The following is a 27286-nucleotide window of genomic DNA, read 5'->3' on the forward strand; positions in this document are numbered from 1 at the left end:
CTCTTTGCATAAGTCTCTTGGAAGCTGTCAGGGGATTAAGAGAAGGGACATGTGTCAAGATACCCTCAACTGAAGGGACAGAGCAAAAGCTGGTTTTGTTTGCTTTTAAGCCTGTCACCTCTGCACATTTCCTGAGAAAAATATCTTAGTGCAAGAGGTGTACAGCATCATGATGGGAAGCGAGTTCCCTTAGTTTTTGCACAGCATTAAAGAAACACAATACTTGGTGATTTAACCCAAGTTGTGTTAATTTTGATGTGCAGGTGCAGAAGGAGCTCACACTTACAGTTTGTGCTATCTATCCAAACCAGTACCATTTATGGTGACCATATGAGGATCCACTGGAGAAAAATTAAAAGGCAAGACTGAAAAGAACTTCAGATGCTGTCTAGGAACAAAGCACAGCAACTGGCAATAGGAAAGACAACTGTCATGCTATCAAAACACTACCCTGAAGTCACCATTAATTCGCCTTTATCCACTACTACCACAAACATCCCACTCCCTTGTTTAACTCTTTCACGAGGTATTTTTTTGTACCGGGACATGAAACTTTCTCATTTCCCAGCTATTCCTTCTTACCTTCTCCACTACAATTGAGGCCGAGTCCTTTCATTGAAGCATTTTGCTGCTTTCCAAGTTGATGCATTTGAACTCTTTGCATCTTTTTACTACCTCTTGTTTCCCACCACCAGGCTGCTCTCCACCCTCAACTTCAGCCTCTTACTTACACCTTGCTTGCAGATACATCTCTGCCATGATTTTCTACAATCTCACTACTCACCTTTGATTTCTTAATCTCTTCCTTCTTTTAGCCCTTCCTCATGCTACAGCTCCTGGTAAGAGGATTCAAGAAAACATCATTGTTTTTCAAGTTTACATCTGGTAACACAATTTCACCAACAGCCACTCCAAAAATGCTAATTCTGTTTACTCTGGAGGCTGTTTTCCACTCTATGTAAGGCAACCAGGAGCACTGACTTGTAAATAACAAGTCAACGGTGCTCTACTTGCTATATGCACCCACTTTTTACACATATTCAATACTTTCTGGTTTTATTTACTTTATAATTAGCACTTGAAGTTATTCCACCATCTCCCAGCAATTTCACAGCAGCTTTTATAATCTTACCTCCCTCATACATTTACCTGTAGTTTAACATTCCAAGTGTGGTTGTTGCACAGGATACCTCAACAGACTTGTATTAAAAATGCTCTTTAAAATTCCAGAGCTTTGAACTAAAGAAATATCTCAAGAAGTTTTCATAGAAAGTTCATTGCGGTTGGTTCAATTCAGCTGCAGTTAGATGCACCTTTTCAAATAATGGGAAAAAAAATGTAAAGGGGTCAGACCCAATCAATACAGTTGTTCAAACAGAATTTCAGGCACTGTGATGTGGGGATTTTTTGTGCTCTTTCTTTGTACTGCTCCACTATGAAGAAAGGTTGCTTTTGCTAGTAGAGCAATAAAAATCTTAGCCTTTTGAATACAGCCAAATAACCAATGGGAATCTTAAACAGGTGTGGAAAATATAGCAATTTTTTCATGTTTTTCTTGTGCATGGCTTTGTTCTTTTTATAACCACACAGTACATGGGCACACAGACACACGCAGCACAAGCAAACACTTTAAAATATCCACAGACATACATAAATCAGAGGGGTAACATCATATCCTGCCTTCTGCATCTTGTAAGTTTTGACACCAGGTAAATCTGGTCTTTCCTTCATAGAACATCCACAAGTTAATTGCTAACACACCTGAGACATAGGTGGTTTCCTAGAGGGGAACAGATGCTGACACAAAAAACATACACATATATTTGAAGATCTGGAAGTTGGAGGAGTAAATGGTGCCGGGGGAAAAATAATGGTGTGAAGTACCAGAATGGGTTGGGAGTATTCCGCCTTCTCAAAACACCAACGCTCCCTCCAAAGACTTTGGGATACCCAAAACCACCCTGATGGGCCTTAACAGCTTTTTGAAATAGCAGCACACAAGTTTAGTAGCATCCTTTAGTAGCTTTTCCTTCCACACCTAAGGTACTTTCCAGAGAAGAACCTCTCAGTAGTTTCATGAAAAACCTTTGTATCTACTTCTGGTAAGTTTTGTTTGTGGGAGGCTTTTTGTTGGTGGTGTGTTTTTTTTCTTCCCAAATGTTCCAAAAGAGCCTGGATGTCTCTAAGTACTGCTTACCTGCCCAGTCCTTTAAAACAACCAGCATAATATAGATGCACAAACACAAATAGTGCTAGGATTCCTTGCAGCCCAGCAATCCCACAAACTTAAAAATAACAGTGAAAACCAAGGGTGGGGGCTGTTGTGCAGGTCCAGAAAGGTGAAAGAGGTGCCACTTACAACTATCAGGCTGTACTTTTATAAATACAGCTGGGCAGTAAAAGCTTAGTAACTTCTGCTGAATAAATTTGAAACAGCTATATATGGGAAGAATTCAGCCTGCAAAATTTTTGCTTGGTATAACATTACAAAACACTAATTAAAAACCAGCACAATCAAAAGAACTGACACTGTTTTCTAATGAGTGAGTTCAATTATTCCCAAACACTTCACCGTCTAATAGGCAGAGGGGGGGGAAAAAAAGTCCACTTTCTGACCAAAATTATATTGATCTGCAAGTTATCAATTTTTTTTTCTAATTAATATTAGAAAGTAGCTTGTAACACCCTGAAAAGAGCATGTAGATTAAAAGAAATAGAACTGAAAATGGAAACTGACCTAAACCAAACACTCTATGCATAGGAAAACTAGTCATTACTATTTAAAAACTACACCCTTCCTTACAAAAAACAGTCACTAAGAACAGCATTTCACATACTCAAAGAAGTTTTGGAAGAAAAATTACCCTATAATTTTTTCCCAAATATGGGTTTAACTACATACATGACCAAAATCTTTCCATCAAGACTGATTTTGTTGAAAATATCAATGATGTAACTGTTTAGGGCAAAATCCTTCTCTTCCACACATGCTTGAATGAGCAGATTCTGTGTGTGGGATCAAAATAAAAAGAATGAACATCTGTCCCATCCTGCACAGCAGCACTGCCTGTGCTCCTTCCATTTCATTGCTTTGTTGTGCCCCACAAAAACAGGATGAGCACATCTTAAAGCAGCTCAGCCCCCGATTTCTGCCACTCACATCCCAAAGCCAAGGACTCACAGCCTCAAACACTCACCCTCGAGGTTTGTGCAGTCAACACTAAAGCCATAGAAACACTTTTAGGGTTTTTTTTTTGTTGTTGTTGTTTTTTGGTTTTTTTTAAGAAGAATTCAACATCTCCAGTGCTCTCCAGCAACTTGGGTGTCTTTAGAGGGAATTGCTGAAAGTCAAATGCTGCCAGTGAGCTGCAGCTTTGCCAGTGCCCCCTCAGCCAACACCCCATCTTGCTATTCAAAAATACAGACAGGTTTCATCAATTGCTTAGAAAACACTTTGAAAAACAAAACAAAACATCAACTAATAATAATAATCATCAAAATACAGAATTGGTGTAGAGTCTGATTCCAATCCCAGTAAAATAAGTGCAAAACTGGAGAACTTCAATGGGATTTGAACCAAAGAAGAGCAAAATGTGATAAAAGCACAAATTACTCTGGTTTTCCAACTTGCTGGACACTGATAAAAGAGCAGACAAGACAGAGGCAATAGGAAGCAGTTATGTTAATATTTTAATCTGTACATATACCATTTTCCAAACGGTTACATTTTATTTAAATTAATGTTTTCTTGCAAAATATTCATTTATGAGCTTTCAAAACTTTTTTATAAAGGCAAAAATAAATCATTATTTTGGCAAAAGGTTTTGAACTTGATACTGGCAGTATTGAGGTAAAATAGATTGCATTAGCTAAATATATATTTTTAAGAATATTTCTGAGTATAGTGTTAATATATGATGATTTGTCTTACAGTCTGAAACACAAAGGTCAATTCCAAGGCCTTTTTAGCTACTACTTGAACACAGGGAATAAACAAGTTAGTGGTTTCACAAAATACTGCAGAAGTATTTCTCATCCAGAGCTGAACTCAGCTGCTAATTACATAACATTGTGAAGTTTTCGCATGTTTTGCATTCAATGCATACACTGGGTTTTTTAAAGTATAGTTGCAGCAATAAATTTTATCTTATTTTCTCCTTATTTTAACCAGCTCAGCCTTTGCCCTATGCAGGAGTACAGCATAGAACTTCAAAGTCTGGCAAAAATAAGCACCAGGTGAACATACACAGGAAATTAGCAGGTGCCACATTCCATTTAGTTTTGCTGTTTCTAGGATAAATACTAGTCAGTACATCATATTGTAAGGTCTACTGAAAAAAATCTGAAGAAAAATATGTATTTACTAGCCAAATGACACATTATAAGTGTTTATTGCTTACTTCACATATTTTAATTAAAAATAATCATCTTTCACATCTCAACTTAAAAAAAAAAAAAATTTGTTAGCTGTTTGTTACAGAGGGGGCAGCATTACTTTCAAGGGCAACCTAACAAACTGTGGATTGATACCAGCAAGTTAATAATCTGGGATCAACACAAAAAAAAAAAAGAGAGTTAGAACTGGCTTTTGTTATGGCTTTCTTGGGAAATTTCAGCAATACAGTGGTTACTAATATTTAGAAATTCAAGCAAACAGTTCTTGCAATGGATTATTTAATGGGCAAACAGGTGGGTGATTAATTCTACAAAAATATTCAATCTGAAACACCCTTTCACCAAACCTGTCACATGTGTTAGCTCTATCCATACCCGATAAATGTGCTTCTAGGCTTGTTCAAATTTGGTTTTTTTCACAAAACTTTACAATGTGCATCTGAGCCTGAGGGGGAAGTAACAGCATCTTTTAGTATCTATGCAAGAAGTATATTTTAAAATGAATTCAGCCCTTGATTAAAAAAAAACCCTAAAATACATTGTTCTAAAAATACATTGTCAGTATTTTACAGAGTTTATTAAAAGTGCCATTTGTATAAAAAGTGTGAACTAAACCGAAGTAAATAAAAAATGATCTGCAGTTCTCTTCATTTTCATAGAAAATCCCCCTATCATTCTCTGAATGCCTTTCCAGAAGAAGGTGCCACCATCCAACGAGTACCTCCACAGAAACCTGGAAAAGAATCTCCTCGGTCTTCCACGTGGTGTCACAAAGTGGGATTTGCCTCCAGTCTCACGTCAGTGCTCGCTTACTGCTTTGGCTGGTGTGAAGGAAAATAAAACATGGTTAAATATTGAAGAGAGCCAACCAATGCCAAGCAGTAAGAAATTGCTGGGAACCTTTTTTTTTTTTAAGCCTTTTGCAGTTTGACAGAAGGAACAATTCATACAGACACATTAAGCCAACAATTATCTCATAATGCCACTGATGCTCAAGCTCCTGTGTCCCCAGCACATCACAACTACTTTCTTTTTCTGAAGAAAACGTAGCTTTATATAAATATTTATCTGTAACTGTATATCTATGTGTATATATTTGTACAGACATGTGCAAGACATGTTTTTAAGTCAGTCTGCAATCACAGAATGGCTGGGGTAGGAAGGGACCTCTGAAGGTCAGCCCCAGGCCCCTGCTCGAGTCTCTGGCACTGCACAATTATTTGAGTTACTCAAGCAACACTCTTTATTACTTCATCTCTGTTTTATCTTCTTGTTCAATTTCAGGCAATAAAATTAAGTCAAAGAAAATCAGAAAGGTAAGAATAATATAAAAGGAAAATATGGATGCATAGCAAGTGTCTTAACTAGGGGCACACTCAGCACTTGCATACAATATTTACACCTTTTACTACTTCCAATTTCAAACAGGGAAATCTCTGCACATCCTACTGAGAACAGATAAAAGTAGAGATGTTTCTTTGTAACAACAACAAAATCATCACAATTTTAATACCTGAAGTGGCAAAATAACCTAACCAGAGAGAAACCCAGTCTTCTGTTAACATGATCCAAAGAAAGGCACGATCAAAGTCAAACACAACATTGCAGAATTAGTTACAAGGGGCCATATTTTCAGCTCACCTCAGCTAATACTCCGATGCCAGCTCATGTGTAGGATACCAGCCCACAAAGGAAGCCCCTGCTTGTACAAGGGTGCACTTTGGATTCTCTCTTTGTACACCCTGAGCAGCCACCAGAGTACAGGAGGCTGCTGAAAACCTGGCCCCCTGTTCCCCAGAGCAGAGATGTCTCCTCCCTTCACCACTGAGGAAGCACCTCACCTGCAGAGCGACAGCACTTAGCTGAACACCTCACCAGCCCATGTGTTAGCTCACCAGAAGCAAGAGTTACAAGGGCAAAAGGTTCCTGAAAAAGTAGCTGCATGCTTTCATCCGGATGGAAACTCGGTTTAGTACAGAAGTTCAAATTTAGCAAGCCACAGCACAGGCACGATGGCAAACCAGACATGCCGAGAGCAGTTAGTTCTTACTTGGAAGGTGTTTAAACAAATGTGTAGTGAAATCCATTGCTTAAGGGGGAGTGAGGTGGCTGTGGTACAGAAGGTGAGGGTGCTTTGGGTGGATAGGTCAACTGCTGAGCTAGAAGGGATCACACACAGGAATTAGGCTGCACAATCATTCACATCATAAATGGTGTCACCTTAATTCTCTACCACCTGATTAGCAATTAATGAGGTGTTACACTGTTTTAGTCACATGGAACACAAGGTAAACAACATTTCTACCTGCTGCTTTTTTCTACTCCATGCATAAATTAAACAAATAAAGATTCCTATTGAATGAGAATATGGACAACCAATCTTAAGATGAAATTTCACTGGATTATGAAGGCACACAACACTGACATACTCTCATCAGGCCTGCTTTTAAAGCTTTTGAAGCTCTGGACCAGCATCTATATTTGCTAACTCGATTTCCAGACTTCAGTGAGGCTGTACAGGTTTTCAACATTTCCTTTGTTACATGCCAGTGAGCAGAAACAAAAATAATATATAGAAAAATAATGTTTACAAAATTACACATATGTATAATATTTTGCTAAGTACAGTCCATGATACAGTAAATACATTTTCACATCTCAGCTTGAAAATACAGGATAAAGAAAACAACTACTAAAACTATCCTTGTTTGTAAACCAAAGTAATGGTATAGTATTGGAGGACAATAATCATAAAACTGAAGAAATTGAAATGCTATCTAAAATTCTGCTTTTATGTTTTGGAGGGCCAAAGCACACAACATAGGAAAAGACTTCTTAACACTCTTGTATTTGACTTTAATCTTGGCATGATTTCCACTCAAAAGGTTGATTTCTTATTAGGAAAAGAGGAAACTCTAAAATGCTAAGATTAGATAAATGTACAACTTATCTTAAAAGATTTATATTAGCATAATATCCTAACATAACTGCTCACTCTTGAAAAATGGACGAAGTTAAGCTTCACAGTCTTTTTCATAAACAAGTCTTTGTAAAACAATCTACATAATTAGTTTGGGATTTTCAGATGTGGTCAGCTTCATCACCAAGGAGCAAATGATAACCCATACTTCAAAAATCAAACTACAAAAATAAGAATGTGAAGGAGTCTGAAATTGAGACTAAATAAGATCATAAAATCAGCTCTGCAAAGTGTCAAATGCTTTTCTTTTTAATCACCTAAGTTCATCAGAAAATAGGCCATAACTAAAAAACCTGAATTCTTTTCTGGTTTGTAGATTTTCTATTAAAACCAAACCACTCCGGCATGTTTGTGTTTTTTTAAGAATACCATGAAAAGTGTTTACTTTTAAAGGAGTATGAAATAATTGAAATCAAAGCAAGACATGTTTCAAGAAGTGAGTTTTTGAGGTACAAATGTGGCAACAAAAGCTGTGCACAAACATAAAAGTATGGACTTCCTTAAAAACCTTAATCTTTGGCTACTGTGTTAGGGTTTCTTTAAGTGTCTGGCAGCTGCTATGCTTCACAAAGAAAAATTAAACTAAAACTTATCTCACAAGTGACTGCAAATTTTCTGAAGCAGCATTTAAACATTTCAGTGCCAATACACATTTTAATACCTTCTTTGAGGAAAACTACAGAAGATTTTTTTGGTTACATATATCTAAAAAAATTAGATGAATCGCACTTTTTAGATAATATAAAAAAATATATAAATAGAAAAACCTATAGTAATGAAATGTATATTAAATTCGCTACACAACAACAACAAAAAAAATCAAACCTATTTCAGTACTGTAGAATTGCTACAAGTTACGGCACACCCAGAAGTAACTTAATTGGCCCCAAGAAGACCTCTGAGTAGGGCAGGCACTCTGCTCTTGTTGTAGTGACACAGAAGAGTAATTTCAGGTACTGGCTGTATTCATTTGGGCTGCTCTTAGCCCAGATGTGTGACCTTTTCCCAGCAGAAGCTGAAACTCAAGTGGCAAAATGCTCCCCTGGCTTGTACCTCATGAAAAAAATTCCCATTCCCTAACCAAAGGAACCTGTTACAAACTTCTGGTCACTAGAACTGGGACCAAAGTGCCTGTGGAAAAACCCTGTTGATACATCAATGGCCTGAAGGGCCACAAGGTTACTCCTGAACTGCTCCCATGATTTTACAATTCTGTTTTTCTGTTTGTTTGCTTTAGCTTTATAACGTCTGGCCTCCTCAGCGAATCGTTTTCTCCCTGCCAGTCAGCTAAATTACCCACAGAAACTCTCTGAAGTCTCAAGATTCCTATCTTGGAGATGTATTCCATCCCCACAAATGCCATTCCCCTCGGGTTCAGCTGGCACTGCCCCCCTGAGCGTGCAGCCGCATTCAATCAGCGCTCCCACTGCAGATGCGCGTCACGCATCCCCATACTGGAATAATCTGTCTTTAATGGGAAGGTCTCAAGGGCTGCTGTGGCAAGAGCCATAAGTTTAAACTGACAGCTTTGGATGAGAAATGTGCGTATTTTTTCTCCATCATAGCCAAAGTTTCCATTATTTCCATTCTCCACTGGAACAGTGAATGGTGCCAGTTATAAATGGCCAGTCAGACACCTGGGGAAATTGCTGCTGCATGGATTACTGTACGATACAAATCTCTTGACATTTCTTACTTATTTCAACTATAAAGCAATCAAGAGTGAAATTATCACTTTTTAGCAATATATTGCAAAGGATCCATTAATTTCCAGGCATCAAGCAGAATTGCTGCGGAGCTATCTTGCTTTGACCTCTCATCCTGGTCACCAGACATGCCCATCTCCATTTTATAAGTCTTTTTCAGCCTGCTGCCACACAGCTCAAGCTGCAAATGATTCTAGACTCATCTCCATCACTGGACATGGGAATTTTTCTCCTAAAAACCTATTTTAAATCCCCTTTCCTTTTTTTTTTTTTTAAGTCACAGATCAATTTACTTTCAAAAAATGAACATAGAAATATTCAATTTAATATAATTCTAGAGAATTAAAATGCTTATTTTTTAGCACTATTAGTTAGAGCAAGTTTCCAAGTTCTGAACTTATTGATTGTAGTGTTTTGCCCCTTTATCCTGTCCACTGGAGGCCAAATACTCAATATAAATCATTAGCCCCTCTCCATTTGTTACCTACACACACTTTTCACTATTTTGAATATGAACGACTAAAACTTTCTCTCATGCCAAGAGTTCAGCAACAACCCCACACAACTTGAGAAGCTGGTAAGGAATAGCTGTTATTTTGTAAATAACTAAGCATTACCTGCTACCTCCTTGCTCCTCTGAGAGGCTTCAGAAGCCAGAGCATATGAAATGGTAATGATGCGCTCCTGCTCCTGCAGCTGTGAATCTAAATCAATCGAGTTGTGTTTGTCCTGGGCAACAGTAGGCTGCAGATTGTGCATACTGGGGGGAAAGTGAAAAACAGCATTAACATTTGCAAACATAAAGAAGCCACCATGCAGATAAGAACGAGCTTAGATTCAGACAGCAGTTTTCACATCTCATCTATCAAGCTCCGTATTTTATTGCAGTTCTTTAAAACAGGGTTGATGCTGTATGCAAATGCCTATAGCACACAAGGAAAAATGACACAGTCACTATACGTTTAGTCACAATTTCTGCATAACTTAAGAACATCTGAAAGTCCTTTTTCAGAAATATGTTTAATGTGCTGAAAGGAAAGCACTACAAAAGTGCTATTTATTTGAAGTTGTTAGTAAAATTCCTTGCTCGTGCTCAGAGAAAAAGGAAAAACCCGGTGGTCCTCAGGTTGTATCCCTTCCAAAGAGAGAGAAGGTACCTGACATATCAAATTCTGGAAATTGAAAGTTTCAGCTGACTCTCTTAGCTGTAATTAGCCAAAAGTGTTGTTTCACAACTGCAGCTCTTTGGCCACAAAAAACTTGCTCTCATGCTGACTTTTCTTCTGCTTTTTTGCCAGCTTTGTGCCTTTCCTTCCTCCTCACTTTCATCTACAAGTTGTTTGGAAAGGACTTACTACTGTTTTAGGACTCTCTAAACAAGAAAATGGACATATACAAAATTCATCAGTATGCCTTCTGCCTTGTTTTAAAAAGCAGCTCTAAGTATGACACATAAATTCCGAGTGCATTTTCACAAAGTTACAAGTTGCCTTCAGGTAACAGAAATAAAAGCTGTTGTATGATGTTAGCTCTCAATGTTTAACGTGAGGCCCTGTGTAAGATTCGGAAAAAGCCCTAAAACCTAACCTTGATTTAGTAAGAATATTCTTTATCTTTTCTGCTTTACGCTGCCTTGCTGCCAGTTCTTCTGTAGAAAGAGGCTCCTCTGGCTCCAGTTCAACATAACGTTCTGGAATTACAACCTTCTCAGGTTTTGACAACTGTAGAAAGAAAGCAAGCATCGAGTTTTCAATAACAAAGACTTAAATTGAGATAAATCCTCCTCAATGGGAGAACACAATGAAAAAAGAATAAAGCATGGATTTTCACAGTCAGTACATGTACCTGACACTAAACAGCTTCCCGATATCTAGCTGATGCCCTTTCAACAGTGTTCCCTCTGATTCTTTTTACTTCAGAAGATAGATTGAGCAAATATTTAAAGGGATTACGGAAGAAATCAGAATCAACAGAAAACCTTTCTTCAGCTCAGGCTTAGAGCCCAAAATAGGACACTGCCTAAAGCTCTTACAGTAGAAAGAAGCAACCACCCAGAGACTGATTGGACAACCTGAGATATCAACGTCATGATATTTGTGTCATACCAGCCAGAACTTCCTACATCTGAAAGGAAATATCACTGAAAGTTTTAACCCAGGGTGTCATTCTTTTGAGACTGGATAATCTTCTGTGAGCAGCAGAGGTGAAAAAAGGCAAGCAGAAACATACTACACTGTGTGATTGCAAAAACACATTGCATAAATTAATTCTGTAGACTGAAAATTTTAATGACTGCACGAAAGCTAGAAACAATTTTTTACTAGGATAAATTACTATGTGGGAACTTCTTACTCCTCCCAATGAAAATACAATTTAGAAACTTTGAAAATCAATTCTTATCATACAGAACAGACTGCTTTTGAAAACAAAAATAGTGGATGTATAAATAAATGGAAATCAAGTAAAGGAGAACTATTTTTTTCTTCTTGCTATTGGAATTTTGTTAAAACACTCATGAGGCAATGGTTTTCAAAATTTAAAGTTTTCAATGAAAATAATCCTAAATTTCTCCACCACTGACCTTGGTTCACGCTAATTCAACTGATTATATAAAGTGGCCTGACCTAACCCCCAGTGCTTAGGCTGAGTAATTCACAGGAAATCTCATGCCAGGAGCACACACTGCCACACTGAACCATATTAAAATCACAGCCTCAAGTTTTTAGACTTCCTTCTCAGGAAATCCAAAGCCAATGCTTTCTGAAAAATCCTCATTTTTCTACTACACTTCCCCACTTTTGAATCCAACTCCTCTCTGGAGGTCTAGATATATTTATATATATATATATATATATATATATACACATACACACTTTTTTTTTTTAATGTGTATCTCTATTTCCATACTGTATCTAACCCACATTAGCTCACCCCGTCACTTTCAGAAAAACAAACCCATTAATCATCGCAACAGTAGATGGATTGCCTCAAAGATAGAGCTGAGTATGCCTCCTTCTGAGGCACAGAGGGAAGTGCACACAGAAGTGCCTGCCAGATGAAGGGAATGGCCACATCAAATGGAAAAGGACAACAAGGCCAGGTTGGATGGATCTCTGGTTCAGTGGAAGGTGTCCCTGCCCATGGCAGGAGGCTGGAATTAGATCATTTTTAAGGTCCCTTCCAACACAAATCTATGATTCTAATCTGGGCAAACAGAGAAAGAAGCATTACACTCAGAGCTTCAGACCTACTTCAGTTACTCTGAAGCAGGCCAGAAATGCCTATGAGCAAAAATGTTTCCTATTCAAGGCTTAAAGGAAATGCAAAGTGTGTTCCTATAGCCTCAGAGGCCTTCTGGAAAAGAAAAATTAATAGCAGAGTGCAATAAGAAAGGCAGAAGAACAGAAGTTATTTTCTGTTTGTCAAGTTTACAGAAGCACTGTATTTTCTGTAAAAATTATACAAAGATTAACTGAAAGATAAATTCATTCCTAGAGTTCAACAGATAGCAACTCACAGAGTAAAATACATTTACAAATATCTCCGCAAAATGATACTCTGCCAACAGCTTTCAGAAGAGTACAGGCGCTAATAGTCTAAATACCATGAATAGTTTTACTGGTTTGCCATCTCCCATGGCATTTAACACAGCACAAGGTACCCCTGAAACCTTTCCACTTGCTGTGTTCTCTCCTTCCCACCAGATGGCTCAATCGCATTTCAAACTGACATTTCCTCCCTTGCTGGAGCGGAGCAAGGACCTCAGTGGTGGGCCCAGGACACCAAGGCATCCCAAAAGCTGACAGAAATATGTTTTACGTTCAAGCCCAAATAAAGCTTCTCTATCATCATTTGCCAGTCAACATGAAAAGCAGTAAGGTAGCTCTGGAGAATGAAATTGTCCTTCATTCCTGCTTTTCATTTTTAAATACTCATTATGTTTTCTTCTCGTCTTTTTTTTTCCAATTTACAGAACTATCTCTAACTTAACCACTCTGCTCTTTGTAAAGCCTGAGATATATATTTAGAAGAGCAGAGCCAACTTTTAAATTTCCTCTTTCTGCTAAAACACAGTATGAACACAAACCTTAGAAAGGTGCCAGGTAATAAATTTTCAGTGCCCAAGACTCCTTTTAGTTACAGCTAATTTTCAAAAGAAAAGAAGAGAATTCACTGCCTAAAACTTAGGTTTACGTTGGGACAGAGAATAGGAGGAAAGAGATTGTGTGTGTTACCTCTCTGCTGATATCTAAATCATAGTCTTGAGGCTCCAGGTCTGTCTCTGTCACTGCTACTGGCTGAACTTTTAACCATTCATTTTCATCCTTGTCTTCTCCACGAATTGCCCTCTCGAGTAACTGCAAATCAAATTCTTGCTCTCGTTTCCACTGGTAATAGATACAAAACAATTAACAGCATTCAACCATACTGCCAAACTCACCACACAGCAATGTACATTACTCCTGCAGCAAAAGCTACACTGCTGAAAGAATCAGTGGGGCAAACCCCTGAAGCGACAACAGAAAGAAAATAAAACTGCATTTCTTGGTACATAAGAGTGGGAGTTTTGATCTCTAGCTGTGCTGTGAGGAATTCAGAGTATTCTTTAATTTTATATGTTCAGCAGTATTAAGAGTCTAAGGAATGTATTAATCCCAATTTTACATCTGCTGATTAACACGGAACCAGATACACAAGGAACAACACCTTTGGAATCACAGGTGTCACTACCAGTGAGCTAACAGGCTGGCAGAGTAGTCCTTGGCATTGTAAAGAGGCAGAGATGTGTGGCTCTGGATGACTACACAGAAATGCTATTTACACTGCTGGCTGAGAATCACAACTTGAAAATTTTATATATCTTTTTAGAATAACACCTACTGTTTAAAGTTGATAATGTATTGTGTATTAGCGTTAACTTGTCTTGAATTTTAAAAAAATTACTTTTAAGCTCTTCAGACTTTACTAAAAGCAGAGTCTAGCTACCTGCAAAAGTCTTCCACACAGTCTTTAAAATGTAAATATTTAGCTATATAAATCAGAACTATTAAATATTTATTGATATTTAAATTAAGCATATTTAAATTAAGCTGCATAATATAGAATACCCAAAATCGCTGCACAGTAGTCCCTACACAACTACACACAATACAGTTACATATAAACCCACACTTAAGGACACTACCAATACCTTTTTGTTCAAAAAATTAAGTTCAGTTGTAGCATCATTCCATCCAGTAGATCTGAACAACTTTACCATACATAAGATTAAAAGCAGTAGAAAAAAGAAGGGACAAAGACAACCACAAAAACAAAATTATCTCCTCAAGGTTTTGAGGGAACCAATGTGCCAATGGAATCAAAAGAGGCAGGAGGATGTGCCACTTTTATGTTTCTGAAAAATACCTCCAGTATTTCTGGTAGAAATCTTTGGCTTGTTTTGGATGAAGTTTGAACTCCACATGAAGTCTTTAGACTTTATTATGTCACTTGCATTAATAAATCTAATTGAAACCTATTCATGCACAAGCTCTCAGTATTCACTCAGAAGATAAGTATCTTCCATGTATATTAAAAAGTTAAGTAGGTAAGAGGCAATTATATCTCAAAAATTAATACATTACAGAATTGAAAAGAAAAAAGAAGATTTTCTCATACTCCAAACTCATCCTTCTACTCATATTCGAACCAGGCCTGATTGAGATAGTATATTTTAAATACACAGTATCATTTTCATTTTTGTTGTTATGTAATGGGCAATAAAAACATCAAACCATTCTTACGAAGCAGTACTTTTATTGGCTTTGATGTTGCAACTTTTACATTAAAAAGGCATCGTATATAACAAATGAATTCATGTACTGTGATCAATACTTAAAATGTCATCCTACACTTGAGAGCTGACCAATTAAAAATTAGAATTACACATACAATGTATGTTTAAAGCAAATGTTACACACTGAGCAGCACTTCAATTATACATTTAACTGTTTGCCATTGTGGCTGCTAAATAATTGTAATGCTGTAAGTAATTGTGCTATCAAACATGCTTTTGCATATCAAAGCCCCATAGGTACAAGAGATGACCTCTACAAAACACTACTAGGGCTGAAAAACTCTATTTTAATTCTTTACAGCAAGAAAAAGACCAAGATGGCACCCAAATTTATAAATAAAGTGTTTGCCACAAATGTTAATAACGAGTGTTATGAAAGCGCTTCAATTCAACTTGTGTGAATTATGTGAGTCAGAAAACATAAGAAGCTCAGATTTATTTCTTCCAATTAAAGTATGAAAGTAACAGTGGTACTATAGTACTACAATTCCTAAACATTATGCACTGTCTTTAAAAAATTTGGGATTGCAAAACAAAAGATAAAACAGATGAATGTCTCCAAGCAGTGGAGTTGTATTTACTGGGAAAGTAAATACAAATAACTGGCTGCAAATTAGTGCTACAGAACAGTGGGAACGAAAAGCTGATTATACTTTTTTTCAATGCTAGCAATTGACACACATGTACTAAATGCAATTAAGCCTGGTAAAAATTGAGTAGTCCAGTTAGAAATTTTAAAGTAGCTACAAAATTCTGCAAATTAAACACAAGCAAACAAAAAAAAAAAAAAAAAAAAAAAAAAGAAAAAAAAAGAAAAAAAAAAGAGGCTTTAGGTATGATGAGTGACAAATTTAAAAGCAAGAGATCTTGTGCAATGAATTAGGTAAAACAATGTGATCATTCTAAAGCTCTAGTGGACCAAATAAAAAAATAAATTAAAAGACCACAGCATAAGTGCAATTACAGTACAATCCTGGTTTAGCACCAAGTGAGCAACTGGGTAACTTCATCAATCAGAATTGCTTTGGTTAGTATCCAAAATGTTTCATTATAAACTTCTCCTCTGCACAGCATTTACTCTCAGAAAGCAACAAAAATACTTTTCTTTAGCAGCATAAATTGGAACCTTATTAGAATATTCTACATTTTGAGATTTAAAGAAGAATTTCTATCAATTAGAATACATTAGCTGTCACATAAATTCCTAATCAGCATGATTAGATTTTAAAACTGATTATCCATTTATCATCTTTTTTAAAAAGAACAAGCAAACACCACCTTGGTCTGATATTACCACCGACTATCTTGCAGGCTAATTTATGAATTAAAAGGAAAAATACCCATGGTGAGAAACAACATTCTAAAAGGCCCATTCCATTATGAAGCAGTTTTAAAACTGTACAAGCTTCTGTTGTCACTTGCTAAATACAATTCCAAGAGAAAAAAAAAAAAAAAATCATGGCTCTGAAATCACCCCAATATACTGGCATCTCCACTCATCACTAACCTCTGACCAACTTACCTGCTGAACCTGCTACATTTACCTTAACTACAAGTAAAAAACATCATCTGTTCCTCACACTCTCTGAACTCATTTGATACCACAGAATACTAATTTAATTGGACTAGAAGCATCACATACACTCAAGTGAAAGTGCTTGCCAGGGGGAGGGGGGGAAAAATCCAAAGATATTTTTAGTTTAGTCCTTTTAAGGCATATCTAACATACTGAGCCTACGTCTGCAGACACGGGCCTGATGAAAGAGCGAGATGAAACAGGCTGCCTTTCTCCTTGGCTAAGAGTCCTCTTGCGTTCCCGCACTAATGCCTTCTGATGTCTCTTCATTCTTTCTAGCTGCTCCTCTGCACTCATCTTGCCTCTTTGGTGGTCTCCAGAGTATAAACGTTCCAAGGCACTCTTTGGTCTCTCCTGGAGAAGTCACAAGGCACACAAAACACATGTTGTAATTAATACTTTATAAGAAGTATACAAAAAAAAATGAACTCCTTCTCCTATCTCATTACTAAATTTTATTCTGTTAACTTCACATTTCTTTGCAAATACTCTCTCAACTCTGTATTTCCTATTAGCAGTGCTGATTTTTGGTTCTAAACCTTGTTTTATAAATCTATTTGAAATGCAGCAAGTTGTTGGTCTGTTTTCCTATTCATTTAAGAAAGTGAAGAATTGCAGACTTTGGGAGATCACAGCTCTTGCTCCTCTCCCAGACTACTGCAATCCCACTTCCTGCTACACAAAATATACTCTGGGCTTAACTATTTCAAGCAGTTGAGACATTTGCCTTCAGAAGTTTATTTAAAACTTACCTTGGATCTATCCCTTCGAAGTGTTGCAAATGATGAAATGGTAGATGACTGGTGCAATCTGGAAGTTGATCCAGACAAACCTTTACAAGGAAAAAGAGAATGCCTTAAAATCAAATGGCTGACAAAATAAGACAAATATCAGTTTAGTTTTTAAAATTTTATTATACTGTTTCTGTGGCATTCTGGTCACTAGTTGAGTACACATTTTGCAATTCAGATAATCATAAGAGGCATGAAATTTCATTTCAGCCAAACACAGTGCACTTCAGATCACTACTGACCAAAAGTCAGAATAATCTATAATTATTTAGAAGCTCATCTAAAATGAGGGATAGGTTGAACTCAGCTGTACAAGAGTAGATAGATTGTACAAATAATCACATCTATTAGGAAAATAAAACCTTAACATTCACAATTAGAAATGAAGCAATAAGAAGCAAATGGCTAAGAAATAATTTGCTTTTGGCCCAAATATCATCTCTATCCTCATCTCCAAAAGAGTTACAGTATAATAGCATAGTGGGGATGGAGTGTCAAGTCAGACATAATGTTTGGAGCACTATATTAATATATTTTATCATTTTAATGGCAATATAGGTGATTTAAAAATACTTAGACTTTGCAAAAGATAGCACAGAAATTATGAGGAAAAATAACTTTGAATATAAGAGACATTCGAAAAGCCAGTTCCATGTTTTGCTATGGGCTTTTCTTTTAAGCCTTCTATATTGCTTTGCCAAAGGCTGATTATCTGTAACAGCACCATTAAAATGCATAATTTCTAAACTTTCACTGAATAGTTAATTTTAAAACAGTGATCTAGTGATAAAGATCATCTCCAGGAAACCCTACAAGAGAAAAGCTCCTATACAGACAGTACTGTTAGGGATCAAATCCATAAATTCCTGGCTTACCACGGGTAGGTAATGTCTGGTATCCACTGTCAGGGCTTATTAAAGCACTGGAAGGGTGGCTGAGGTCACCCCCTATCATTGCCAGTTCTGGTTCACTCACATATGAACGCAGTTCCACCTATACAGAAAAATACCAATCAGCTCAAATAAAATCACAGACAGCAAGTTTTAACAATCCTAAAACAAATCCTAAAGCTTTGTTTCTGGATTGCTACATCTGTCTCTGCAATTATTATTATACGGCACAGATCAATATTATTATTATGTCATTGTTATCTCTCTGCCATTCTATATACCACTTACTTTATTAAAGGAACATATATTTCTCGGACAACAGTAACATATTTTATTCAAGGCTCCCATATTTGAAGTGCAGGGGTACAGGAGTGTGAGTGCTCACCCTGTAATCTCCATTCACGTACTGGCCGAGCTCTCTGTCTCTCTTTCTCTCGTCAGACTGACGCTTCAGGCCCCGCACTGAGGTGTGTCTGATGACAGTGGCTTCTCTCGGGAGGGGTGGGACAGCTGGTGGCTGATCCTCAGGACTGTACAGCTGAGGGAGAGGAGGTCTGGGCGGTGCTTCATCTTCCTGGGAGCAAGAAAACACAGGGATTTGGCAAAGAGCATGAAAACAGTCTGGCATAAACTGCAAAATCAAGGTCAGTGCACTGTATGAAGTATTTGTGACTGCTTCAGCGTGCTCTCCTCTGTCCACAGCTGAAGCTTGAGGCTTTAAAGCCCAAGCAAGACCCAAGAAATCAACCACAAAGCATTCCAAGGAAAGCTCTGAATATGAACACGTTTTAAAGCACAGTAGGCTCCACGTGTATTGAGCTGCAAGTGCTACTGCTCAGCTCCAACACAAACACCCACTGCTGTGCCTCTGTAACGTGCACTTCCCAACCTTCCCACTGCTCCTGAGAGAAGGGAAATGGAAACTGCTGAATGACCCTCACAAGAGCAGTACTTACAACCTTTGGCTTGAGCTTGACTGGTGACTGAAGAGGTGGCTCGATTTTTTTCAGCTGCTGTGCTTGGTGCTGTGTCCTGGTCTGGAAATAGGGCTGTGGATAGAGCCTGACCTCCAGCGGGGATTTCACCGGGCTGCGTGGTGGGCTCTGCGGGACGGAGAGTTTGCTCTCCACAGCAGCAAGGGAAGCTGGTAAGGAAGGCACTGAAGACTGAGAAAATGAAGGCACTGTTTTTCTCTCTAGGGGAGAAATAGACAAACACATTTCATGATGAGGATCCAGTGAGTCTTTCAGGCCAAAAATGAAACCACATGGTTCAGCTGGTGGAGGGCAGCGGGAGCAAAGGAAGGAAAAGCCTGGGAGTTAGATGAAATCGGTCCATAAGCTGCATCTGGCCCCATGCCACAGATTCCTTCAGTTGCCTACAGATCCAGAGCATCTCAGAACTATTTTATCTCTGTATGTACAAGTTGAGTTTTGCAGTAGGCATTAACGATCTCTTGCTATCCCAACAAATCAGGTCCTGTCTTTGAAATGTAATAAAGCCACTGCAGTGCAGACCACACACACTTTCCCTTTCTCCCTCCCAGAGATGATGCTGCTCTGCCCACCAAACACTTGCCTGAACAGAGAGGGAAAGCCAATTGCAGCAAGGGCAGCTGGGCTGCATCCAAGGTGGAAAAACCAACAAATCCAGAAAAAAAAACGCAGAGAAAAATTCCTGGACAGGATGCAGAACAGACACTACTCCGGTAAGGGCCTGGCACGTGACTGTTTGAAACCCCTTCTGCAACTTGAAAAATTTAGCCCCTTATTGTTATTGTTGTTCCCTTTTTTTTAATGGCTTGTTACATTTTAGCATCATTGGTATGTGAAAACAAACAAGAAAAAAAATCTTTCTGTCACCTCAAGCAAAGAAACACCAAGGTTATGTGCTCAATCAACAGAGATTAATGACACATCCAATAGCAGAATTAACTGGATTTTCTGTAGCAGAACAAACTTCCAGATTATTTGCACAGACCCAAAGACTCAGCTGCATTGGCATATTTTTTACTTTTTCATCATGTTCTCCTTACCTGGATTCTTTATAGAGTCTACTATGGTTTTGTAGTTTGCTTTATTTGCACTCAAGCCAGCTGTAACATCTTCAATTCTCCACAAGTCTTTTTGTATTTGTGTTTTCTCCTGTCATTTGTAATAAAAGAAAAAAAAATCAATTATACCTCAGATTTAATTTATTATGTGCCTTTCCTTCTTTTGATACCACCAAACTACAACTACAGAACTTACATGAAAACTTAGCAGTTTAGAAAATAATTAAATAATTATTTTAAAATAGAAATTAATAAAGACAAAACACTAAGAAACATATCTAGTCCATAAAATTCATTAGAGCATTTTCTGACTCTTGGAAGATTTCCTATAGAAGGCAGGAGAAAAGACAATATATTTTTCTATATTTTCCTATATTTTTCTACAATATTGTTCAGACTACAAAAATATAGTTAAATGGTCTACATAAAATGAGTTTCCAAAACCTTTTATTTTGAGCTTTGTTCTTAAATCCTATATCTATGAAACTTCAGACTGCTAAAACAACCTTAAAAAACATCTCAATACTTTTAGGGGAAATATCCAGTATTTAAAAGGAGAAAAAAACAAATTCATAAGTGCTGACAATTTTAAAATCTGCTTATATTTGAGTTGTTAGGCCTACTAGCCATGATGTATTACAGGTTAAAACAATATAATGCTGCTGCTCCAGGACTTGGTCTCATCTTGCATCCTATTTGCTTTACCAAGGCTTTCCAGGAGGAAAGAAAGAAAGAAAGGGGAGCTTTGTCTACAGACTGGACTCTCCTTGAGCTGCATCACAGCCTGGCTCCTAAAGCCACCATTTCAGTCATTCCAATCATCTTAATTAGCTGCTGTCATCTAATTCATTAAAGTCTGGTAACACAGATTTCAAAAATTTGCATCAAGAATAAATTTAGTAAAACCAATACCATTAAAGAAAGCGAAGGCAGTGAAACACTTAAGAATTGCTTACAAACTGCTCAAGAACTCCAGAAATTCATCACTTGCCATGAGCTGCAAAATAGCTACTAATTAATCCTATAAGGCTGAGGGTGGAAAAAAAACTTCAGTAAAAGCTGTTACACCTCATAGAGCTAAGGAAGGCATATAAATTGCTTTCCACTTTCTGTCTTAAATCAGGAAATATGTTCAGCCAGGTTACAGATCAGCAAACAGAGTGCCAAGAACACAAACATTTAAATGATGGAGAATGTTATTTGCCTGTAGTAAACTCACTCGATAGATAGGACATATTTTGAAAGATTGTCAGGACACAAACTATACATTTGCACATTTCATTTCATTTTTCTGAGATTAATCATACTACAAGGAACAAATGATGGATTTACAATAATCAAGCCTTAGAACTGGTGAAAAAAACCCACTACATTGCACTGAAAATCCTGCTTCTGAAACCACTCAGAAAATGTTTGATTAGCAATGTAGAAAAAAACAGATCTTTTAATATTATTTCTTTCCATTACTTAAATATTGATGTGAAGGGAATATTTTAGATCTAAAATGGACCCGGGCCGAACGATAAGCAGATTAATTAATTTTAAAATTATGAAAGCCAAACCTGCTGTTTACAGAATGGTATAAATATACTTTAGTGGCAAGCAGGAAAAGGTAACTTAGAGAAATAAAAGTTTCAACTTCCTTCAAACAGAAGCATAATTTAGACTGACATAAAAACAGAGGAGAAGCACTTATCCACTAAGAACTTATCACTGATAAAATAACCCATCTCAGTTAAATTCAGCATACCCAGATCCTCTCCAGCCCTTCAGCAAAAGACAATTGAACCTACATTCTAAAAAGCAAGATTTACTCTGACCAAGCTGCTTAAATATTTAGGTTTTAACCTCTTAATTAATGTTACATAGAAACAACATCAGTGGTCTCCTACAGCCTGCAAATTTACTGAATTTTTAATAATATTCCACAAAGACTGCATTTTTTAAAAATACAGTGTGTATTAATTTAGTGCCATTGAAAATGCTAGATAAACAATCTTGAGTCTACATGCCCTTGGGCAGAGATCAAAAAAATTCTAACTATTATGGGTACTTCAAGTGAGACTTCTTTGAAGGAATATAGTTTTTTAGAATATTCAGTACTTTTGGAAAAAAATCCATTCCCCTTAGAATCTCCAGAATAGGTGTTCAGAAACATTTTTTTAAAACTTATCCAAACATATCTGTGCATACTTATATGTATAGCTATATAAAAGTGTACACACATACAAATGATAATGTGCTTATGGCTGTGTGTGTATTTATAATTAATCACTTATGTGATAGGAGATGATAATCAAACTGGATTAACATTTTTTTTCTGTGCAAACCACACTCCCTTCCATATGTATTGGTGAATCCCATGTCACACATCCAGTATTTACAGCATGTTTAACACCTACCTGGAAATTTTATCTCAAAGTAGTCTAAATAGATGTATTTTGTTTAAAGGTGTAATTTGCCTTTGTTAAACTAAGTAGTTTCATACAAGGACCATTTTATGCTAATATTCCTCTGGGATTTTTTCTTTAAAATATATTCGACAGCTGAGCTCAGTTACATATTCTGACTCCAGAAACTGAATCACTTCACCACACCCCAAAATGAAAAGTAAATTAAAATGTACTTTGAAGATTGATGCAATCAAAAAAGGTTTTACAACTCTTGCTTTGATACTAACATTTGTTGATTAATAGTGAAAATAAACAGGTTTCAAATTATATCTGATCAGATATTTAATGCAAACAAGCTAAAAAAATTAACTAGTGAGCTCTTTTGTTCCAGGATATTGGAAAAGTAGACTAAGATTTAAGAAAAATGTATACATTAACTGTGGTCCTTCTGTTTAGCTCACACAAAGGAAAAATTTTCCAGTATTCCCTGAGAATAAAGTCACCAGCTGAAAGCAGGTACATAGAAATAATCTGGTATTCCACATACATTTCAGCAAAGTAAATAACTGAGCTCCAAACAAAGCTTCTTTTTAAAATTTGAAACTGAATAATTGATTTAAAACGGAGACGCCTTTCAATTACTGATGGCTGTTAAACACTTACTCCACTTCACAAAACAATCTGCAGAGATAAATCTTCCATAAATAGAAGAACATGACAAAGAACAAGTAATGACAATAACAACCAGTGACTGATGCTCTTAAAAATGGAAAAAAGAAGCCAACAATGTCAGATCAAATAAATGGAAGGCTAAGAAGTCCTGCACAGCCTTAGAAATTGAATAGGTTATCACTGTCAAGATGTCAGCATGTAATAAAAACGTAATAAAATAATGACAAGTTTGCATAGACAACTTATGAGAAACTATGGCACTACTGCACGAGCTGCAAGACAATGCAGTGTTTTTTTCACTGCACAGCCATGCTGCCACAGTGCCTGAACTCTGCAAAGCAATTACATGACAGCTGAACACACTGCAAAAATGGCAGAGAAAATTTCTCTTATGTAATGGTAACTAAATCATCCCATAAGTGTTCACAGTGTCTGGAAATGGACTCACCTGGGAAATGGACTCACCTGAGATACCAATGAACTGTTCATCTGCTCCTGTAAGGCTTTTTTCAGCTGGCTCACATCCTTCTCTAATTTCAGATACTCATTCCAGGCATTTTCCATCTCCTGTTAACAGAAGAATACTCTAATACAATGCTAACTTCAAAACCACCTTCTCCGTCCTCTAATTGAGCACCAAAGTGTTTTGAAGTTACTATTATTCTATTATAAAAAGAAGTAAAGAAGCCATTTTAGTCTACATTGTTGCTTAGACTTGATCATAACACCTGAAAACCCCTCATAGTCAAGAACCTATAGTTAAAAATCTCTGGCCAGCTTCCTGACACAAAACCAAACTGGCATGTAACAAAACCCCTGCACCAGTCCAGCACTTCTCTCACTGACTTGCTATTTACACTCACAAGTGCATTTCAGATGCTGCCTGTGAAAGCCACACATTTTCAACAAACATAAACTGACTATATACATTTAATTAATATTGTCATTTTAGTGATCAGACTTTACCATAGGGAAGGTGTTAATGCAATTTCAGAAATAGTCTTACAAAGAGCTAGTCTCATATTCATGAAGAGGTAGTAATAATAAAGTGAGAACAACATTAAATTACATTTGAATTTTATTAAGTTATAATAGGAACAGTCAATTTTTACTGAAATATCAACAGATTTTCCCAACTCCCTGTACCCTGGAAAAACATCCTGGAATCACATTTATATTTTCCAAGGACTAGCTGAAAGATTTGCAATTTAAGCCCACACTTAACATATAAAGACATTGAAAAGGTTAGGGGGTTTTGTTTGGTTTGGCAGCGTGGGAGGCAGGCATTGAAAAAAAAAAGTTGGAGAGAGTGTTTCATTTTTTTGGTCTGGTTTAGTATCCTGTACCTTAACCAAAACTGTTCAGAATAGGTCTTAACTCCCCTACCCAATGATCAATACTGTTTTAGTTTAACTGGGATTTTAATTCTGGTTTTCTTGAAGCAACCAAAACCACGTACCGTTGAAACTTTGGATATTTCAGCCCGAATACGTATAAGGTCCTCCTGCAAAAGTCTCTGCTGGTAAGATATTTTTTCTGCATGCTGTGGCTGGTCTTTGTACTGATCCATCTGCCTATGTAAAACCTCCAAAACAGACTCCAGTTGATCCTAACAAAGAAGACAGCAGTAAGTTTACAACATTTACATGGAAATTTATGCATCTACTTGCAGGAATATGAAAGGTGTTTTCCATGCCCAAGTCTTCTTTATAAACCAGCAGAGGTTAGGATTGGCCTCCTCTTTTGGAGACCCACACGTAAACAAAAATTGCAAGAGCTTTAATTACCTATTGTATCCAAAATTATCTTATATTTGCTATTAAATCTTCCCATTAAGCAGCCAAAACCGTTAAAAACACAAAGCAGTGAGAGGGGAATTTTTCTGTTTACAAAAGTTTCAGAAGAATTCCCTCAAGCAGTATAGAACTATGACAGCCCTACCACAGCCCAGCATGAGCTGTTTGTTTAAGGGCAGGTTCTCCTTCACTGCTATGGGTGAAAGAGTCATGTGAGGGTTTAAAATATTCTATAAAACATGAAACAAGCCCAATTCATTTAGTAGGAGTAATAACATGGAATTAATTTTGCACAGTAGCTCTTCTACAGGATCTACCTGAACATACTTTCATTTTAGGATATATACCTTTTTTTATTATTATTGTTTTTATAACCATATCAGTTTACTGACAGCTGTAGCTTGCAAGAAGTGAAGCAGATGGTTTAAAACATTCACTTTCAAAAACATGTTTTCTCAGAATGGGTACTCAATCCTAAAATAAAAGCCAATTCTTGTTATCATATATATACAAGTATATATACAATACAGTGCAATCAGCCTCCCTTAATTCAATTTTTTGTTTATCATTTCCTATTTTATACTTCAGTATTAGATAAAAATTTCTATTTTATTTTACCAAGCCCTTTTTAACCTGCTTACTTTATTTTCCTTAAGGGCTCTTATTTTGTCCTCCAAGTCCTGCAGAATTCTGTCCTGCTCACAGAAAACACTCAGTTTCACCTGGAAATGAAATCATATACATACATAAGGTTAGATTTTAAAAACCAAACAGAAAAGATCCCCTTGTAATATTTCACCCCCAGGAGCATAGTAATGATCATGTAACTGTACAAAAGAAATAGACAAATCAGTGCAAGAGGCACTGAAGTGGTGTTTGATACTTACATCAATATCACTTTCTGCCACCTTGACAGGTTTTGCACTTCTTTCTTTCAACGTGTCACGTCCTGTCATCTAAGAGGAAAAGATTTTCAAAATGTAAGAAATTCCTTGCAAACTAAAACCTAATGATGCTTCAGCAGTGAAAAGAAAACTTCTGTTAAATATTCACTTTTATTAAGGAAAAAAAAAATTTGGATACAAGTATTTTCAAATCTGGCTTTAGTTTTTTTGAGAAGTGCTAACAAAAGGGATTATGAGTTACATTAGGCTATTTAGTAACTCTTCCAGCAGCTTGGAATTCTGTACAAAGCAGCATAATCCCACCTGTCTCTGGTTACAAAAGTCCTTTTCCTGCAAGAGCTAATAGTTTTAACTATTCTATTTTAATGGAATAGTTTTAACAGTTCTACCCTAACAGCTTTCTTGAAGCCAAAGGAATTTCAGTGCATGGTTGCAACAATAGCAGGCATTCATGAGTGACTAAAAATACAACTTTTGCTAAGTTTTTCGTTCTACAAAGGACAGTATCTTCCTCAGCACAGGGTGGATTTTACTAAAGACAGACTGCTATAAAAATGCTATAGTGGAATTAAATGTAATGAATCTATTTTGACATGGCTGTCATGTACCAAATCTCTCATTCCATAAATCACTGGTTTCATGTTCCATTTCTGGTGAGATTATCTTCTCACATAACACAGTTTTCAAATCAGTACTGAAACAATACTCAATTGTATTTCCAACCTTCAAAATTAAGGCATGTCTGTGTCTGTAGAAATGTTTGTGATTTCCACTGCCTACACAGGACCCTCTTTGTGAACAAATGAGGCTAAGAAAAGAGCAATATAATAAAGCTGGTAAATAATACATTTTTTAAAAGCCTTACAATCTAATGATTTAATATCACCTCTTTAGAATACTTTTAAAGATTCATTACAGCAAATACTCTCTTACCACAGTGATCTATCTAACCTGGTGATTAGCAGTATTCATATACAGCATAGTTATATACAGGCAAAAGTTTATGAAGAAAAATTCACTTCAATATTGTCTTCAGTAATATAAGAGGAGAGACTTTGATACAAAAGCTAAAGTTATTGGCTTTTTTAGTGAGGTAAGAGAGGTATAAAGAAGCAGTTTGTTTATTTACCAACCAGGAATTTTCAGACTTGAAGCTACATATTTGACGTGATAACCTAAGAGTCACCTACAGGATCACGTTAGCTTTATAAAACTAATTAAATTTTACCCTAAGTGAGGTAAATATTGTCTTCTCTCCCTCAGTGGCAGATTTCATTTAAAGACTTCTCATGT

At 36.7% G+C, this 27286-nt stretch overlaps 1 protein-coding gene across 16 annotated transcripts in view; it reads right to left on the reverse strand.

Moving 5' to 3' along the window:
- Positions 1-3667: 3667 nt before the first annotated feature.
- PLEKHA7 (pleckstrin homology domain containing A7) overlaps positions 3668-27286 on the reverse strand; it is a 144072-nt gene continuing 120453 nt past the window's right edge. For 13 of the 16 annotated variants that reach the window (XM_072929660.1, XM_072929658.1, XM_041716776.2 and 10 more), the window contains 15 exons: positions 25976-26044; positions 25730-25810; positions 24752-24901; positions 23758-23859; positions 20210-20318; positions 19131-19369; positions 18560-18748; positions 18160-18277; positions 17246-17325; positions 16647-16847; positions 13317-13469; positions 10669-10802; positions 9699-9841; positions 6446-6554; positions 3668-5216 (listed from right to left, as the gene is read on the reverse strand). In XM_072929660.1, the coding sequence (XP_072785761.1) occupies positions 6457-6554; positions 9699-9841; positions 10669-10802; positions 13317-13469; positions 16647-16847; positions 17246-17325; positions 18160-18277; positions 18560-18748; positions 19131-19369; positions 20210-20318; positions 23758-23859; positions 24752-24901; positions 25730-25810; positions 25976-26044 (1866 nt within the window). In that variant the 3' untranslated portion in view covers positions 3668-5216; positions 6446-6456. The remainder of the gene's footprint in view (positions 5217-6445; positions 6555-9698; positions 9842-10668; positions 10803-13316; positions 13470-16646; positions 16848-17245; positions 17326-18159; positions 18278-18559; positions 18749-19130; positions 19370-20209; positions 20319-23757; positions 23860-24751; positions 24902-25729; positions 25811-25975; positions 26045-27286) is intronic. The other 3 variants (XM_030275445.4, XM_030275443.4, XM_072929656.1) reach the window with 2 other exon arrangements.

The sequence above is a fragment of the Taeniopygia guttata genome, chromosome 5 (genome assembly GCF_048771995.1).
Source record: "Taeniopygia guttata chromosome 5, bTaeGut7.mat, whole genome shotgun sequence".
Taxonomy (NCBI): Eukaryota; Metazoa; Chordata; class Aves; order Passeriformes; family Estrildidae; genus Taeniopygia; species Taeniopygia guttata.